At 41.6% G+C, this 20,165-nt stretch overlaps 1 protein-coding gene across 7 annotated transcripts in view; it reads left to right on the top strand.

Moving 5' to 3' along the window:
- WDR19 (WD repeat domain 19) overlaps window positions 1-20,165 on the top strand; it is a 104,340-nt gene that overhangs the window by 31,375 nt on the left and 52,800 nt on the right. For 6 of the 7 annotated variants that reach the window (XM_039541729.1, XM_039541725.1, XM_039541731.1 and 3 more), the window contains 6 exons: window positions 4,125-4,298; window positions 13,364-13,434; window positions 15,678-15,850; window positions 15,941-16,055; window positions 16,896-17,002; window positions 17,492-17,614. In XM_039541729.1, coding sequence (XP_039397663.1) covers window positions 4,125-4,298; window positions 13,364-13,434; window positions 15,678-15,850; window positions 15,941-16,055; window positions 16,896-17,002; window positions 17,492-17,614 — 763 coding nt within the window. The remainder of the gene's footprint in view (window positions 1-4,124; window positions 4,299-13,363; window positions 13,435-15,677; window positions 15,851-15,940; window positions 16,056-16,895; window positions 17,003-17,491; window positions 17,615-20,165) is intronic. The other variant, XM_039541730.1, reaches the window with a different exon arrangement.

The raw sequence follows: 20,165 nt of genomic DNA, 5'->3' as shown, positions 1-20,165 counted from the left end.
ATGTCCCCTGCTCTGCCCCCAGCCCAGCTCAGCCCTCATTCCCTCTCTGCCCTCAGGCCAGCTCCATCTCTAGCCTCAGTTCCTCCCTGATTCCCAGTTCCCCAACTCCGCCTTCAGCCCAAGAGCCAACTGCAGGAATGGAGGTGGGGCGTGGACAGATTCCATTACTGATAAGGGGGGGCACAACAGGAAAAGTTTGGTCAGCACTGGACTAAAGGAATCTACAATTTACAGTCCCCTTCACTGAAAATTCTGTTGTTTAAAAAGCAGTGATGTCAAAATGAAACAGTAGAGATGTAGTCCCACACTTAGTAATAGTATGGTTGCTGAAATTAGTGAGTGGTTTCTGTTTGGAGGAGAAGTTGGTGACACAGTCAGGGTAGAGTCTTGGTATAATCTGTTTTATTTACAAAAATATACACACCCGTGGCTGGCCCACGTCAGCTGACTTGAGCTCACAGGACTCAGACAGTGAAGCTGTAAAATTAGACCGTCAGGCTCCAACTGGAGCCAAGGGTCTGGGACTTTCCCCACAACTCAGCCCCAACTCAGCTGATGCAGGCCAGCTGCAGGTGTGTGTTTGCTGTGTTGATACACCAATAAAATCCCTTCAACAACTCTCTGGGTGAGTAACCTGCTTGTATGCAGCCTTTCAGTAAAGAGTTTCTTTATTTTAATGACCATTTATGGTTTTCCATTTTTGATTAATTGGGGCTCCGTCTGTACAACTTACGAATTCTAGTTGATATGAAGTTATATTATGAAAAACTGCTGTATGTATGTAAAAATGCCTGTATGTATGTGGATCAACAATTGCTGTCAGGTAGCAGGTACACACCAGACAGGCACAATGGGGTAATTGCTTAGGACTCAACGACCGTGTTCAGATGCAGACGCCTGGGAATAATGGGTGATCTCAAGCCTTGGAAATCCAGTTTAGTTTACCCCTCGTAGGAGCAGCAATAGAAACTTACCAGGAGCAGAACAAAGGCACCTAGGTGACCAGGAGGAGTTTAAATAAGGGAACACATAGAAACAGTGAGCTAGATAGGAAGCAGCAGCATAAGGCAGGAGAGAGCAAGATCACCCAGCATGTAGCAGCCTCATAGGGCATGCAGGTCCTGCTCACTTTTTGGATCCCAGAAGGCCCCAAGCACCCTGGACAGCCCAAAGAATGCCCTGACGTGGTGAGGAGACTGAGGCAGGGACACAGAATCATGGAAATGTGGGGCTGGAAGGGACCTCAGGAGGTCATCTTGTCCAGCCCCCTCTGCTGAGGCAGGACAAAGTATACCTAGACCATCCCTAACAAATGTTAATCTGTTCTTAAAAACCTTGAATGATGAAGATTTCACAGCCTTCCTTGGAAGCCTATAATCCTTATAGTTAGAGAGAGGTTTTCCTAATATCTAATCTAAATCACCCTTGCTGCAGATTACACCTTCACTGGACATGAAGAACAATTGATCACCATCCTTTTTATAACAACCCTTGAGCTATTTGAAGAATGTTATCAGGTTCCTCCCCTCAGTTTTGTTTTCTCAAGGCTAAATATACCCTGTCTTTTAAAACTTTTCCTCATAGTCAGATTTTCTAAACCTTTTATCATTTTTGTTCCTCTCCTCTGGACTATCTCCAATTTGTCCACATCTTTCTTTAAGTTTGCCACCTAAAACTGGAAACAGTACTCCAGCTGAGACCTCACCAGAGTAGAGTGGGACAGTTTACCTCCAGTGTCTTACATACAACACTCCTGTTAATACACCCTGAATATTAGCCTTTTTTGCGATTGTATCACATTAAGAATATAATATAGTGGGTCAGACCACTGGTCCATTTAGCCCAGTATCCTTTCTTCTGACAATGTCAGATGCTTCAGAAGGAGTAAACAGAACATGGCAATTTCAAGTGATCCAGTTCCTGCTTCCTGCAGATGGAGGTTAGGGACACCCATATCATGGGGTCACATCCTTGACCATCTTGGCTAATAGCCATTGTTGAACCTATCCTCCATGAACTTATCAAATTCTTTTTTGAACCAAGTTATACCTTCAAACGTTCCATGGTAATAAGTTCCACAGGATGACTATGCATTGTGTGAAGAAGTACTTTCTTATGTTTATTTTAAACTTGCTGCCTATTAATTTCATAGTGACCCCCTAGTTCTTGTGTTCTGTGAAGGGTTAAATTACACTTCCTTATTCATGATTTTATAGATCTCTATCATATTCCTCCTTACTCGTCTCTTTTCTAAGATGAAGAGTCCCATTCTTTTTAATCTCTTCTCATATGAAAGCTGTTCCATACTCTTAATAATTTTTGTTGCCATTCTCTGTTCCTTTTCCAATTCTGATACATCTTTCTTGAGATGGGGCGACCAGAACTGTGTTCAATATTCAAGGTGTGGGCGTACCAGCAATTTATGCAGTGGTATCTTGATATTTTCTGTTTTATTATCTATCCCGCTCCTACAGTTTCTAACATTCTGTTAGCTTTTTTGACTGCTGCCGCATTATTGAGCAGCTTTTTTCAAGGAACTATCCGCAGTGACTCCATGATCTCTTTCTTGAGTGGTAATAGCTAATGTAGATCCCATCATTTTGTATGTTTGGGATTATTTTTTCCATTGTGCATCAACATAAAATTTTCATCTGCCATTTTGTTGCCCAGTCACCCAGGTTAGTGAGATCCTTTTGTATCTCTTCACAGTCAGCTTTGGACTTAACTATTTTGAATAATTTTGTAGCATCTGCAAACTTTGTCACCTCACTGTTTACCCCCTTTTCCAGATCATTAATGATAAAGTTGAACAGCACAGGTCCCAGTACAGACCCTTAGGAGGGACCCCTTCTTTTACATCTCTCTGTTGTGACAACTTACCATTTATTCCTATTCTGCATTTCCTGTTTTTCAGCCAGTTACTGATCCACGAGAGGACCTTCCTTCTTATTCCATGACGCTTAGTTTCCTTAGAGCTTTTGATTTGGGACCTTGTCAAAAGCTTTTTGAAAGTCCAAGTACTCAATATCAGGGGTTCTCAAAGTGGGGGTTGGGACCCCTGAGGGGATCACAAGATTCTTACATGGGGGGGTCACGAGCTGTCAGCCTCCACCCCAAACCCTGTTTTGCCTCCAGCATTTATAATGGTGTTAAATATATAAAAAGTGTTTTTAATTTATAAGGAGGGGTCAGGCTCAGAGGCTTTCTCTGTGAAAGGGTTCACCAGTACAAAAATTTGAGAACCACCGCTCTATATCAGCTGGATCACCCTTGTCCACATGCTTGTTAACACCCTCAAAAATTTTAGTAGATTGGTGAGGCATGATTTCCCTTTACAAAAGCCATGTTGACACTTCCCCAACATATTGTGTTTATCTATGTGTCCGTTGATTCATATTCAATTTGTGATCCACTCTAACCCCCAGATCCTACTGCCTAGCCAATTATCCCCTTTTGTAGTTGTCCATTTGATTTTTCCTTCCTAAGTGCAGTACTTTGCACTTATCTTTACTGAATTTCATCTTGTTGATGTCAGACAAATTCTCCAATTTGTCAAGTTCATTTTGAATTCTAATCCTGTCCTCCAGGTGCTAGCAACTCCTCCCTGCTTGGTGTCATCTGCAGATTTTGCAAACATACTCTCCACTCCATTATGCAAATATTAATGAAAATATTGACTAGTACCAGACCCGGCAGGGCTGGCCTTAAGGTTGGGTGGGCTGGGCAACGGCCCAGGAGTGCCGTTCTAAGAGGGTGTCTCCAGAGGAGGGGTGCCCCTCCTCCCCCCTGCTGCTCTGCTCTGTTGCTGTCTGCATCCACTGCTGCTTCTTCCTCACCTCCCTTCCCTGCCTTGGAGCAGCCCCTAGCCAAGCTGCTCCGGGGAGCCTCCTGTCTGCTGTTTTCCTATGGTGAGGACCTCAATGAGGAGAGGAGATCTAAACACAGCTCCCACCAACAAGTATTTTTATATCTGCTGTAGGAAGGCTCAGTGCATTTCTGTCTTTCTTTCTTCAGCAATCTGACTTTCATCCTGCTCAGGAGTTTTTTCTCATATTGCGTTACTTTCTATGCAGCCAGGCTGCCCAGCCATCTCTCTCTCTCTTTAAATGTTGGTTTTGCTATAGGTATGGTGATGGCTACATCATGATTGGCTTCTCACGTGGCTGCTTTGTTGTTATTTCTACACACATTCGTGAGATTGGTCAAGAGATTTTTCAGGCTCGCAATCATAAGGATAACCTAACCAGCATTGCAATATCACAGTCACTAAACAAAGCTGCATCATGTGGAGACAACTGGTAAGTGATCATATTTGTTTATAAAATGTCTGAGATAGCAAGTGTCTTAAAGCAAACACTATTATTTATTTTCTTGATTGTTCTAACTTTTGATATATTGTTTATTTTGTATTGGCTAATGTGATACTTGAATACAAAAGTGTTAGTGACATACTTTCATTACTGTGTGCTACAGATTAGACACAGAATGCCTGTTAGCAGTAGTAGGAATTGTTCATCTAATCCACTTCATGTGCTATTGAGAAAATTTAACCCATTTATGGGATGCTAAGGGTTGATATGCACACCATTTTTGTAACAGTATAACGGTATATCTGTTTAGAAACCAACATAGTGTGACGAAGTTCCTCCTCTACCTTGGTGGGTCCTGCGCTTATTTGGCAGATTTGCTCACCTCGGTGATCTTCCCCACAGTCTGGGTCAACTTCTCCTGTGTCTGATCAGGAGTTGGGAGGTTTGGGGGGAACCCGGGCCCGCCCTCTACTCCGGGTTCCAGCCCAGGGCCCTGTGGATTGCAGCTGTCTATAGTGCCTCCTATAACAGCTGCATGACAGCTACAACTCCCTGGGCTACTTCCCCATTGCCTCCTCCAAACACCTTCTTTATCCTCACCACAGGACCTTCCTCCTGGTGTCTGATAACGCTTGTACTCCTTAGTCCTCCAGCAGCACACCCTCTCACTCTCAGCTCCATGCACCTCTTGCTCCCAGCTCCTCACATGCACTTCCTCTCCTCTGGCTCCCCCCTCCCTGACTGGAGTGAGCTCCTTTTTAAACCCAGGTGCCCTGATCAGCCTGCCTTGATTGGCTGCAGGTGTTCTAATCAGCCTGTCTGCCTTAATTGGTTCTAGCAAGTTCCTGATTACTCTAGTGCAGCCCCTGCTCTGGTCACTCAGGGAACAGAAAACTACTCATCCAGTGACCAGTATATTTGCCCTCTACCAGACTCCTGTACCCCACTGGCCTGGGTCTGTCACAATAGTTAAAAGTGTGTATGCAATTATCCAGTATAAAGGCGTTTATATCAGTATAGCTGAATTTACAGAAATAAGCTATATTGATGTAAGGACTGTTATATCAACTGTATGACTGGGTCCACATGAGGGGGGAGGTTGTACTATTTTAACTGTGTCTATTTTTAAACCAATATAGTGGTACAAATACTGTGTGTAGACAGTCTCTCCATTTGATGTCTAAAACTTGACTTCTTTAGAACAAGCTAAAATGCATGCATCCTGCTCTGAAGCTAAACAAACTCTGGCTTGGGCAAACCACTACCTGGAACAGTTTCCAAAGGCTGGGACCCTCCACTGAGAAACCTTGCCACCATCCTTGAAGAGTTTTATCTCCGAAATAGACAAGATAATCTTAATTTCTATGATGGGCATAATGTGAGAGTTGGATTTTCACACTGTGAGCAAACAGACAGATTAATTGTCTGCATATCTTGTATTATGTATTTGTACAGCACCTAGCACGGCAGAATCCTGATTTATAAATATTTATTATTTGTATTACAGTAGCACCTAAAGACCTCTGACCCAGAGTTCAGGGTTGCATTATGGTAGGCACTGGATGCAACCCCAAAATGGTGGCCCCTGTCAGCTAGAGTTTAGATTCTAACTAAGCTAATCATGGTTGGGGCCTCAGCAATGGCTACTGTAAAGCAAATAATAAAACTAGACCTGCCATCCAGGTGGCACAAGGATATCAGTCTTTGTCAGAGAGCGTTTGATCAATGTCTTGAAACCAGAGTGGTAATGCATGCCATTCACATTATGCAAGAACTGAAGGGCACGACAGTTGGAGTCCAAAGTGACCGCACTATAGCATCAACCATCAAAGGGTATAAAGAGCTGAGTACTAAGCTGTTGAGTCTTTCAACTCTAGATCACTAGTTTAAATTCATCCCACTTTCATATTCAGTTGTTTCCACATGGTGGTTGTTCAGTAGCTTAATTAAAGTGAGTCCAGTTTCTAGTAGATGAGGGTCTGATTCACCAAAACCACCACCACATTTGTTACTAATTGGAACCATTACTGGCAATCTCAACAGAAAGGCCAAGGTTTGAATGGATATGGAAACTGAATGTGATCCTCTCATTCTTCTTCACGAGCCTGTCCATATATATTCCACTGTTGATGCATATACATCCCAGGATTGGATTGGAGTCTTTTGGCCAGCAGTGTCCATTGGGGCTGCACAGGTGCTGTGAGTGTCATTCTGCTCACATACCAAAGGCATTACGGGTTTTGCAGTCCCTAGTGCCACTCAGTTCCTTCACCATTGCCCATATTTGTGAGATATAGCTCTCTAGTGTCTTGACACAATTTTCAGCAACTTTTTGTGCATTATTATCTATATTATTGTTAGTTAGGATAGTTTGCCTGTTGGCAAGGTTTGGTAGTTTACATCCTTGTTTTCTTTTCATTTTCTCTCTCATCAGGAGCTTCTTCCTAATACCAAGGCTTAGGTCTCATCTGAAGTTGCCTGGCTTTACGTATTGCTCCTCTTGTGAGGTGCCATGACCAGTTAGTGATGGATATCCCATATGCGCTTTTTGGTTGGGGACGATCATAGCCCTGATAAATGCAAGTCCTTTTTCTACAAGGACTTTGAAGGCAAGAGAGGCACACTGTAATCTGTTTTTATTTGACTGCTCTATGCAGCCTGCCTCTGATCTAGGATGGGGAGAACCTTCCCCAGCAGGTTTGGTTTCAGTCCAGCCTATATGAGTTCCAATTACTCTAGTTTGTGGGCCCTGTCTTCTAAGACTGTCCCAGCTATGGATGTGGGTAGGACTGAAAAGGTCAGAACCTTGGAGAAGAAGGAGCATTACTCCTTTGGGAAGAACAGGCAGATCCCTGCTGTGAATTCCTAGTAAAAAGAGGTCCAAGTTCCCTATCCACTGCCAATCTAAAGAGACTCCTTCATCTGAGTTGAGTACCTCTGGAACTCTGAGGGGGCAAGTTACCAGAACTCTGGCACCATCTCAGGAATCAAAACTAGCTGCCTATGAGACCAGAGCATTGGGGGCTACTTCAAAACCAAGTGCTCTGCCACCAACTCTTGCTGCACCAACCCTTTTTGATACCAGTCTCTTTGGTACTGTTTCCTTTGACACCAAGTACTTTAGCACTGGACATGTCAGCACAATCCCCTTGTGCTATCCATCCCCACACCAAGGTTAGGCATCACCTTTCTCCATAGTGAAGAAGCATGCTGTATCAAAGGATATTCATGTCTTGATGAGCCAGAATCTCCGCTGCTCTACACAGAGCTAAATTTCCCCACCAGAATGACAATGTCAGTACTGGGTGGTCTGCTCAATGCAGTTTAACGTTGCAACCTAGCACACTAGCTTCAGCAGCCTCCCACTTAGATCTGGAGTGCTCTTGCTTCTCATCAAATTCCCAACACAACAGGGAGGGATCCCCTATATATTCACCAAGGACCCCCTCATTTGATCCTTATATGTCTGAAAGGCAGTCAAGGGCTTCATTCATGCCTATATCATATAGGGAGTATGGGAGTAGACATATGCCCTAATCCCCTTCTCCCTGGCCCCCAGGACCTTTTCCATGTAACGTTCCATTATGGCCCTGTTAGAACCCCTGAGGTCTTCATCATATGAATCACCACACTTCTGCACCACCATCCAGAGTAAAACCTCCTCTCCAGCACCTTCCCAGGGACCTAGGATTTCTCAGCTTGCAGTCCATGATGTTTGTAGGACCTTTTTTTGGAAAAGTCCAGATCTTTCAGAGTTTCCACAAGATAGCATTTGCTGACAGAATGAAGGGTCAAGTGATATAAGCTCGGAATATCGGGCTGTATTAGGGTCTGTAATGAGCTAGCTAGTTTATATCCTCCAGCTCTTTCTACAGGGCCCAGGCAACCTCTGCAGCTTCTTTGCAAACTATACCCATTCCAGACATCTGCAGGGCAGCTACAATTCGTACTTATACAGTTCATACTTCCATTCCCTTGTGGAAGCACTGAAATCTGATGCTTCTTTTGGCAGAACAGTGCTGCAATCTTTAAGTAGACTCCAAGCACCCACCGCCTTACATTAGATTACTACTTGTGAGTCACCGAGAGTGGAATATATGTAGACAAGCACTTGAAGAAAGAAAAGTTACTTACAGTAAATGACGTTCTTTGACATACGTTGTCCATATATATTCTACAACCCTCCCTCCTTCCCTGCTGCTATGGAATCCTATAACACCTAGAGTCTGTGATGGCAAAGGAACTAAGTGGCAGTTGGGCACACACTGCCCATTGTGCCCTCAGTCTTGGAGCATGTGGACACTTAGGGAACATGTGTGGCCCCAGAAATAGGGCTGGATTACCCAATAGGCAGACTAAGCACATGCTTAGGGCACCAGCAAAGCAGGAGGCACCAAAAAAAGAGTTTTTTTTTTTTAATTGATACTTGATGTTTCAAAAAAAGCATTGAAGTAGTCATCATGGGAAAAATCAGAACTTTGTTAGACTTCCTTACACTCCACTACACACTCTTCCCCCATTTTCTCTGTTCTCTTTTTATTACTTATCCCCACCTAAACCTGGGGGGCATCCTACTAACATAGATCGAAATAATGTGAGGAAATCAGAGACTGTAACTGATCATCCTACTCCTGGTGGTAAAACAGACATTGTTCTAGAAGGTGTGGATGTGTCAGAGACTGAACCTGCTCATGTTGTAAATAATAGGAGAAAAGATCCTGGTATGTGGGTTGATTTCAGTACCGACAATGTAGGTTACTGGATAGATCGTGGACCAAATGACTGTCAACACCACACTGGACCATTTGAGAAATCACGTCGGACTTTTACCAATGGCAAACAAACAAGATATTGTCCACAAAAAATATTTTTCGGCATGAAAGTGAATGGTGAGAAATACACTTGAGAATGGCTACTGTATTCACCATCAGCAGGATCTGTGTACTGTTCTGTTTGTAAACTTCTTGCATATAAACTTTCAGCACCCTGGTTTGCTGCAGATGGATTTAATTGAACAACATGAAAATAGCACTACTCACAGAGATTCACTGTTGACATATTTAAATCGAAGACAGGGCTTTGGATTGACACAAAAATTGGAATAACAAATTAAAGGGGAGCATGAATACTGGCAATATGTCTTGCAGCGTGTTATAGCTGTTATTCAAACATTAGCTGAATGTGGTCTGCCTTTCCAGGGATCATATGACTCATTTGGATCATTGCAGAATGGAAATTTCTTGGGATTGTTGGAGCTTGTGGCTCAGTTTGACCCATTTTTAGTAGGCTATATCTCAAAATATGGGAATGCTGGCAAAGGCAATCCATCATACTTTTCCAAGACAATATGTGATGAACTCATTTGTCTAATGAGTGACAAAGTTTGTTCAGCTATTGTGGATGAAATAAGTACTGCTGGGTACTTCAGTTTATCTGTCAACTCTACACCTGATCTTTCACATATTGATCAATTGAGTATTGTACTAAGATATGTGTGTCTCTCACAGATGGAAAACCAGTTGAACGATTTATAACATTCCTCAATTTGAAAACCACACTGGTGAAGAAATGTCAAATCAAGTACTACATTATCTGTGCCAAATTTACAAAATAGATTTCTCAAAGTGAAGAGGTCAGTGTTATGACAACGCTGCCAACATGTCAGGGTGTTATCAAGAAGTAGCTTTTAGAACAGAACAAATATGCCATATAGAAAGATGGAATACAATGTGTATTTCCACATGTAGAGATCACACTACGTATTTTTCGAACATTGATGATTACTAACTGCTCCGCAGAACACACTTTTTCTCAGCTGAAAAGAATAAAAAACCCTCAGAGAACAACAATGTGTCAGGATAAACTTGATTCACTTTCCCTGTTGTGTATGGAAGCGGACATGCTTCGTCGAATCAGCTTCAATGAACTTACCCAGAATTTTGCAATCAGAAAATCTAGAAAGAAGCTATTTTAATTTCGGCATACATGTAAGTTTTTTGTGTCATTTCGAAAAATAAAATTTTATTTTACAGTATAGTATTGTTTTTATTTTGAATTACATATGGGGGAAGCACCATAATCTTTTAGTGCTTAGGGCCTCTAAAGGTCTTAATCTGGCCCTGCCCAGAAGATACAGCTGGCAAAAAGAGCCAATATCAAGCATATGGGGTACATGCTCACCAAGTGTAGAATATATATGAACAGCACATCTTGAAGGATTCCAGTTGTTGTAAGGTAATTTACTTAGGGATAATGCCTTTGGAATAGGGTTAAGCGAGTGGTGCAACAGGGTAGGAAAGTTCCACAGTGCAATAGCAACACAAAGACTTCATGCTCCTGCACTCTGAAGCCTGGTCTACACTACGCGTTTAAACCGGTTTTAGGAGTGTAAAACCGATTTAACGCCACAACCATCCACACTAAGAGGCCCTTTATATAGGTATAAAGGGCTCTTTAACCGGTTTCTGTACTCCTCCCTAACGAGAGGAGTAGGGCTAATATCGGTATGAACATATCGGATTGGGGTTAGTGTGGCCGCAGATCGACGGTATTGGCCTCCGGGCGGTATCCCACAGTGCACCACTGACCGCTCTGGACAGCAATCTGAACTCGGATGCAGTGGCCAGGTAGACAGGAAAAGCCCCGCGAACTTTTGAATATTTCCTGTTTGCCCAACGTGGAGCTCCGATCAGCATGTGTGGTGATGCAGTTAAAAATCAAAATAAAGAAAGAGCTCCAGCATGGACGATGCAGACGTGATCGCTGTAAGGGCAGGCAAATCTGTTCTATCAGCGCTCCGTTACAGAAGACGAAATTCAAAATCATTTTTTAAATATCTCCAGACAGATGCCATAGCAGGGACTCAAAGCACTGCTGCGTGGCAAGCGTAACGGAAAGCCAAAGAATCAAATGGACGCTCATGGACTGGAGGACTCAAGCTATCCCACAGTTCCTGCAGTCTCTGAAAAGCATTTGCATTCTTGGCTGAGCTCCAAATGCTTCTAGGGTCAAAAACAGTGTCCGCGGTGGATCAGGGCATAGCTAGGCAATTTACGCACCCCCCCCACCCACCCCCAGAAGTGAAAGGGAAAACAATCCTGTCTTGACTCTTTTACATGTCACCCTATCTTTACTGAATGCTGCAGATAGACGCGATGGTGCAGCACTCAACACCAACATCCTTGCTCCCCCCCCGCCATGGGTGGCTGATGGTACAATAAGACTGATACCCATCGTCATCATCAGCCTATTCGCACATGGGGCAGTGCAAAAGGACTGGTAACCATGCGTACTAGCATCGGTCAGGTCGATCAAGGGCGCCTGGCCCTAATTTTTCCTGGTAGATGGTACAATATGGCTGATAACCATCATCATCATAGCAACAGGGGCTGAGCTTCATCAGCCCCACCCTTCATGTGTAAAGAAAAGATTCAATTGCCCCTGGACTAGCAGCAGGATGCTGGGCTCCTCTCCTCCACACCCCTTAATGTCCTATGTGGACTATCATAGCAACTGGAGGCTGCCTTCCACTCATTTCTCACTAACAAGTATTCCTGCATTCTTTATTACTTCATCACACAAGTGGGGGGACAATGCTATGGTAGCCCAGGAAGGCTGGGGAAGAATGGAATGAACAGGTGGGGTTGTTGCAGGAGCACCCCCTGTGAATAGCATACAGCTCATAATCTATGCAGGATCTGACACAGAGCAGCTGTGCTCTCTGGTTCTCTGATACAGTGGTTCTCTAGTACACTTGCCCATATTCTAGGCAGGACTGATTCTATTTTTAGATACCAAAAAGGAGGGATTGACTCAGGGAGTCATTCCCAATTTTAACTTTGCGCCTGGCTAAGAGCAGCCAGGGGCACTTATGACAGCAGCAAATGGAACAGTGCAAAAGGACTGGTAGCCATGCCCATCTTATTACCAATTTATGGTATGGTAGATGGTACAATATGGCTGATAACCATCTCTGCTATCATGCAAAAGCAAAAGCATGCAGCTGTGTAGCACTGCTGAATCGCCTCTGTGAGCGGCATCTAGTACACATACGGTGACAGTCACAAAAGGCGAAACAGGCTCCATGATTGCCATGCTATGGCATCTTCCAGGGCAATCCAGGGAAAAAAAGGCATGAAATGCTTGTCTGCCGTTGCTTTCCCAGCGGAAGGAGTGACTGACGACATTTACCCAGAACCACCCGCGACAATGATTTTTGCCGCATCAGGCACTGGGATCTCAACCCGGAAATTCAAAGGGGGGGGGGGAGGCTGCGGGAACTATGGGATAGCTACGGAATAGCTACCCACAGTGCAATGCTCCAGAAATCGACGCTAGCCTCGGACCGTGGACGCACACCACCGATTTAATGTGTTTAGTGTGGCCGCGCACACTCGATTTTATACAATCTGTTTTGTTAAACCGGTTTATGTAAATTCGGAATAATCCCGTAGTGTAGACGTACCCTGAATCTAGCACCTTTTAACTGATGTTAGTGTTTGTGGCTCAGGGACCAGTTGCTTAGGTCCATGATTCAATGTTAGCCCATCAGGTGCTTCTATGTGTGCACATGAGTGTATCATGACAGAGCCACATGAGAAAGGGTAGTGTTGTTTTCTCCCTCTTCCACTTCTCAATATTTTTGTCCCATGAGAGGTTGGATCAGTTTGTCATTCTCCCAGTGTCCAGGAAGAGCGCTCTATGATCATATAACATGACGGCTATGCATCCAGCCTCAGTGTTCAGTACAGAAACTAAAATGCATACAAGGAGTCAGGCACATTTGATTTGGGAAATGATTTCAGTTTAATATTTCTCTAGTGTGTATATAGGAAGCCAAGCAAAAATTAATTTAAAGTATATAACGTCTAGGTTGACAGTGTCTTTTTTTCCCAAAAACTACATATTTGGGGAACCTAAAGCACTTAGCATTCTCCCTTTAATATTTTTTTTTCTCCATAATGAGCTTATCTCTCTTCATTAACTACTTCCAGTTCATGATGGATAGGATGATAGTACTAGTAAAGATAGTGACTGTTTATATTTTGTTTTAGCATTAAGATTCATGACCTGTCAGAACTGAAAGAAATGTATGCTATAATAAACCTGGATGATGAAAATAAAGGTATGATAAAGTTTCCAAAGCTGTAAAACAGAATTTTGTTTACATTAGTATGTTTACAAGAGGGAATGTACACAGAAGAATATTTACTGAAAAGCTGTCTAAATATAGACTGTTGTTAACTCCCCCCTTTCCAATGTGTATGTATTATGAGATGGTCTGTTTGCCAAAGTGGGTATTTAACGTAACTTTCCTGTTTTGGGGGGATTTTTTTGTTTGTGTGGTTTTGTTTTTTACAAAACACATAGAGATTCTGTTTTTCAGTTGATTGTCCAGTATTTTTGAATCCATAGCATGGTATGTTCAAATTACTAAAATAATAGTGTATTTATTTTTTTCCCATTTTGCTTTTCTGAGTCGCATGTTCTTGTGCTAAGAATATGTATATCTCTGGAGCAGGAGTCCCTGCCACTGTTACCTCCTATTTCAATATTGGATTCATTTATTGTGAATTTTGATAAAATTCACTCTGAAATTAAGACTAAATTAGCGAGTTATGGTCTGTGATGATAAACTATTTCTGTTCCATTCTACATAGCTTTTTATACTTAAGTACAAAGGGTGTGAAAAAATGAGGGCTGTCAAGCAATTAAAAAAATTAATTGTGCGATTAATCACACAGTTAAACAATAATAGAATACCATTTATTTAAATATTTTTGGATGTTTTCTACATTTTCAAATATATTGATTTCAATTACAACACAGAATACAAAATGTACAGTGCTCACTTTATATTTATTTTTATTGCAAATATTTGCACTGTAAAAAACAAAAGAAATAGTATATTTCAATTCACCTAATACAAATACTGTAGTGCAGTCTCTTTATCGTGAAAGTTGAACTTACAAATGTAGAATTATGTACAAAAAAAAACTGCATTCAAAAACTTTAGAACCTACAAGCCCACTCAGTCCTACTTCAGCCAATCGCTCAGACAAACAAGTTTGGTTACAATTTGCAGGAGATAATGCTGCCCATGTCTTGTTTACAATGTCACCTGAAAGTGAGAACAGGCATTTGCATGGTATTGTTATAACAGGCATCATAAGTTATTTACATGCCAGATGTGCTAAAGATTCAGCTGTCCCTTCATGCTTCAACCACCATTCCAGAAGACATGCGTCCATGCTGATGACAAGTTCTGCTCGATAACAATCCAAAGCAGAGCAGACCGACACATGTTCATTTTCATCATCTGAGTCACATGCCACCAGCAGAAGGTTCATTTTCTTTTTTGGTTGTTCGGGTTCTGTAGTTTCCGTATCAGAATGTTGCTCCTTTAAGACATCTGAAAGCATTCGCCACACCTCATCTCTCAGATTTTGGAAGGCACTTCAGATTCTTAATCCTTGGGTCGAGTGCTGTATCTATCCTTAGAAATCTCACATCGGTACCTTCTTTGTGTTTTGTCAAATCTGCTGTAAAAGTGTTGTTAAAATGAACATGTGCTGGGACATCATCCAAGACTGCTACAACATGAAATACGTGGCAGAATGTTGGTAAAACAGAACAGGAGACCTACAATTCTCCCCCAAGGAGAATTTTTTTAGCGAGCATCATCTGCATGAAAGCATGCCCTCTGGAATGTGGCCGAAGCATGAAGGGGCATACGAATGGCACGTAAATACCTTTCAGTACCGGCTACAAAAGTGCCATACAAATGCCTGCTCTCACTTTCTGGTGACATTGTAAATAAGAAGAGGGAAGCATTATCGCCTATAAATGTAAACAAACTTGTTTGTCTTAGCGATTGGCTGAACAAGAAATAGGACTGAATGGACTTGGAGGCGCGGAAGTTTTACATTGTTTTGTTTTTGGGTGCAGTTAAGTAACAAAAAAAAATCTATATTTGTAAGTTGCACTTTCATGACAGTACTTTGTATGAGGTGAATTGAAAAATACTATTTCTTTTGTTTATCTTTTACAGTGCAAATATTTGTAATCAAGAATAATATATATGGAAATGTAGACAACATACAAAATATTTAATAAATTTCAATTGTATTCTATTGTTTAACAGTGCAATTAAAACTGATTAATCGCAATTAATTTTTTTTAATTACGATTAATTTTTTTGAGTTAATTGCGTGAGTTAACTGCGATTAATCGACAGCCCTAGAAAAAATATTCTTAAGTAATGAAACCTTGACATGGTTGCATTTTAAAAACAATAGAATTGTTTGTGGATTTTACTGACAACCAAATAGCTATTTTTGTTGTTGTAAAAGCTTCTCAATATTTTAGGTCTAGATCACCTGGCTTGGACAGATGATGGGCAGTTGTTGGCAGTGTCTACACAAAGGGGCTCACTCCACGTCTTCTTGACAAAGCTTCCAATCCTTGGAGATGCTTGCGGCACACGGATAGCATACCTCACTTCTCTTCTTGAAGTTACTGTGGCCAATCATGTTGAAGCAGTATGCTAGCTTATTAATTTTTCACTTGATTTAGATGTAACTTTTAAGTAAGTAGTAACAATGAGAAAATTTGGTATGATTTTCTTATAGGAGCTACCAATCACAGTTTCTGTTGAAGTGGAGCCAAACTTTGTTGCTGTAGGTCTTTATCATTTGGCTGTAGGAATGAATAATCGTGCTTGGTTTTATGTACTTGGAGAGAATAGTAAGTATGACTGTAGTTCTTTTATTTTAAAGTATCATCATCATTATCTGCTAAATATGTCCATTTTATAAAACAGACGTTTAGTTTAACTCTTCTAATATCCTACTTAGTGCAATAGTATAATCTCATGGGACACCAAAATTCAGGACTGCACATTGGATTCCCAGAATTTGGATTAGTACAAACAAGACATTGTGGAGGCAATTAGAACAGAAATTCAGGGTACTCAGGGTTGGATGAAGTCTTTCATTCTTTGTCATCAGGTCAAACGCAGCTCATACTGTTGTTGCCTGAAAGTCACTACCAACTGAAGGTTGTTTGCCTTATGTAAAATTAGTAGATGGTCTCAGTCCATATTGGCAGTCCTAGCAGAGAGGCCAAGGACTGCATAAACATGGAGACTAAACTATTCTCAAATTCCTGTAGGTGTTCCATCCAGAGTTTAGATGGATTGGTAGGGAAGAGTGGAAAAGCTTGTGCTATACCTGTTTTTTTAGGCAACAGACTTAAGTTTCAGTACTTGTAAATCCAAAATCTTTTATGAATAAAAAGATCATTCTAAAGGGAAAAAAGTCCAGCATTAGTCATAGATGGACTAACTATAGGTTAGTGAGGTTTCATTGGGGGAAAGAGGGTCCCTTTTAACCCTTAGTAACATAAGGATGCAAGTGCTTTCTCATAGTCTCCCATGTTTCTGTCAAGAGTTCCTCCTACTTCTCCACCTTTTACTCTCCTGCCCTCTTAGATTATTATGAATTACTCAGGTAGGTAAGAAGAACAGAAAATGGACCATGCACAATTTATCTTTTTCCCCTCCTCCCTTTCCCTTAAATTCTATAGGTGTAAAAAAGCTTAAAGACATGGAGTATCTGGGGACAGTAACCAGTATATATCTTAATTCTGACTATGCTGCTGCACTCTTTGAGGGTAAAGTCCAGTTGCATATGGTAAGTATACAGAAGATTTTGAACTCTGAAAGGCCAGCTGAATTGAGGTGGCAATAGACTGAGGAAGAAATTGTGAGTCCTAATGATAGTAAGATTGATCTGAATGGAAGTTAGGTGCTGACTGGGTGAAGAGATGTAACTAACCAAGGTAAGAGTTAAAAACCTTCCAAACAATTATTTTAGTAGCAAACATGAGAACAATAACTGAGTTACAGGTGGCTTGCAGAAGTGTACATTCTGTCTTGAAGTGGCAGTGGATGAGAAGAAAGTGCTAGCTTATGAGGTGTTTAATAAGCTTTCTTTGGAAGCTCTGCATGGGGTCTTAGGGGAGCAGCTAGTGGTTTCTAAGTGGTACATATGAAAGGGCAAATCTGAGCTAGTTATAACAACTAGGGTAATGCCTTAGTGTCTGTTTCATACAGACAAAATTCATTAATATCTCGCTAGTGGTGGCGGTGGTTTCAGTTTTGCTTATTCCTTATGCTTTAGATAGAAGGTGAAGGTTTAGATGCTCAGGAAGAACGAGAGACTCGACTTTTCCCAGCGATGGATGATAAATGTCGAATCTTGTGCCATGCTCTTACTGGTGATTTCCTCATCTATGGTACAGATGTAAGTGTATTGCTTGTCGCAAATTCTTCTTAGATTCAATAAGTTTCTGTTTTTGATTACTTGGGCTATTTCTCTTCATACAATAAGCATAAAGTGTACGGTTCTGATATGCAGTGTACCAAGACTTACTTTGTATGCAAGCTATATTTTAGGCAAACAGAGACAAAATTTCAGCCAGCTTCCTTAATTATTTAGGCCTGCGTGTGATGCAGTTGCACTGGCACATTACAATAGTTCAGTTGGTTTTGGTTGATGCTCAGCTTCGTAACTTAAGACCAAGTCCTGTTTTTATTGAAGTCCTTGGCAAAACTGATATTGAATTTAATATTATTTATTTGTATTACAGTGGTGCCCAGGAGCATCTATCAAGGATTAGGTCTCCATTGTGCTAGGAATTTTACAGACCTGCAGGAAAAATATAACCTCGATTATGAGGGACTATTATATTACAACTGCATAGGAGTAGCATCTACCACATACCATCCCTTTTACAAACCTAAAGGCACAGATCCTGCCTCCAACAGCTCACAGTCTAAAAAGGGCATACAAACCGGAGGGATTAAAGGGTGCCCTCTGGGGCACCTGGCACTGGCTGCTGCCAGAAGACAGGATACTGGGCTAGGTGGACCTTTGGTCTGACCCAGTAGGGCCATTCTTATGTTACCAAAGTAATGATTAGCGTATAACCTAACCTATAAAATGATTTTTTAGTTTGTTTGGCTTTGTTTGTAAATTGTCTGTATATCTAGAGTTGCCCTGCAACCTTGCACTATTAATGTGAGAGTTTCTTGTAGACATTGCTTTAGAAGTGTCTCTTCACAAGGTCTACCCCCAAAAATCAGACTCAACTCTCCACAATCAATCATCAATTTGTCTGGTTTTAGTAGGTGAAAGGAGGTGACCCACTCTAGAGGAACTGCCAGGGTTTTATCAGAGGTTTTTCCCTCTGAGCTTTGAAAAACTCCCCAGAACAGACTAACTCTGTTGACCTTTGGGAGTATACGGATACAGCATTCCACTCTAAGGATTGACACTCAGGCAGTAAGCTTTGAAAACAAAAATATTCTTTATTTAATGTATCAATGTTCTCTGATACAATAAATCTTAAAAGCATATATCAAGAAACAAAACACAAATTCTGTTAGCAAAAGTATGCACATCAAAGTACCCAATACCGTAGTACATGCAACTAGAAATATATTTAAGTGGTTATATTCTACTTGCAGTGATCAGTCACATGTAGGGTGCTGACAGCAAGTTCTTACTATGTATACAGTTTTAATATTTAAGTAACAAACATACATACACAAACATCTAACTTTAGTATCTCAGGCATACAGACTGATTTATTCTATTTTCTCCTTATACGATGGTCATCATGCTTACTTCTCTGCAGTCTTCTTTCCCTCAAATCCATCAAATGGTCCTTCTGTCACAGTTTTTCTTAGCTGCTGCTGTCATTGCTTCTCTGCTACTGCCTCTGTAATCCACATACCTCCTGGGTGTGGTGCTTTGTCCCATCTAGTGGCACCGAGGCCACTTAGAGAGAGATAAAATGAGTCTGCTCTACAGCCTTAGCTAGCAACCAGTTGGCTTTTAGCTCATGCAGTAGAGGCTCATGCACTAAACTCCAGAGGTCCCAGGTTCAATCCCACCTCCTGATGACCGGGTCCGTCGACATTATACCTCTGCGTGATTGCTTGGTCTGCCACAACAAGCCCCTAGCCCTATTCTTCCCTTTTTTAGTGATTTCAGCTCTCTTCCTGCTGCTTCTGGCTTTTCCTGCTGACAAACTCTCTTCCTTCTGCTCTCACACTCCAACATCTCTGAGAATGACAAACACACACACTCAAGCTTCTCAGCTTTCTGCCTTATACACGCTTCTTGGCCTATTCTGATCGGTTACTTCCTCAGTCCTTCTCGTTAGCATACCTTTCCTCCAGTCATCTTTAAGCCTACTCTGATTGGTCCTTTCTTATAAACTAATCACAGCTGCTAAATTCATTTGTCAATTAATGCTGGACCTGGTTGAAAACCTCTGCTATGCTCAACTGACCCCTCCCTTCAAGTTTTGAGTGACTCTTATCTCACCTTAGCCTGCCTGTTTGCTATAGGCCAAATTACTCCAGGGCCACCATTTTAGTTTCTCTGGCTGTGATTACCTGCGACCAACATCTTGTTATCCCTGGTTGTAACCACTTAAAACTGTCTTTCTTAGTTATTAAACCCATATAACGATAAACAGTTACACATTTATATGCATCTTAACATTAGGATTCACTGTCCAAGACTCCAATTTTTACCAATTTAAATAAGTTTAATTTCGATTCTTCCCTTGCTTCAGCTAGTGATGGCAGGGCAATGTTCTTAATGCTGTATTCCTTACACAGAATAGAGCAGCTGAAAAATCTCTTGTATCAGAGGGATTTGAATGAAGAGAGGGTGGTGGCTTTGAGGACAAGCTCATGAAATACATTTCATACGTTGGGAGTGATGTGAAATGGAGTTCTGAGAAAGTTGTTTGTTAGTGGACATACAGTGTGGCAAGGCT

This window comes from Mauremys reevesii, linkage group 5 (genome assembly GCF_016161935.1).
Source record: "Mauremys reevesii isolate NIE-2019 linkage group 5, ASM1616193v1, whole genome shotgun sequence".
NCBI classification, from domain to species: Eukaryota; Metazoa; Chordata; order Testudines; family Geoemydidae; genus Mauremys; species Mauremys reevesii.
Note: the sequence above shows the minus strand (reverse complement) of the source record. Positions and strands in the feature narration are given on the sequence as shown.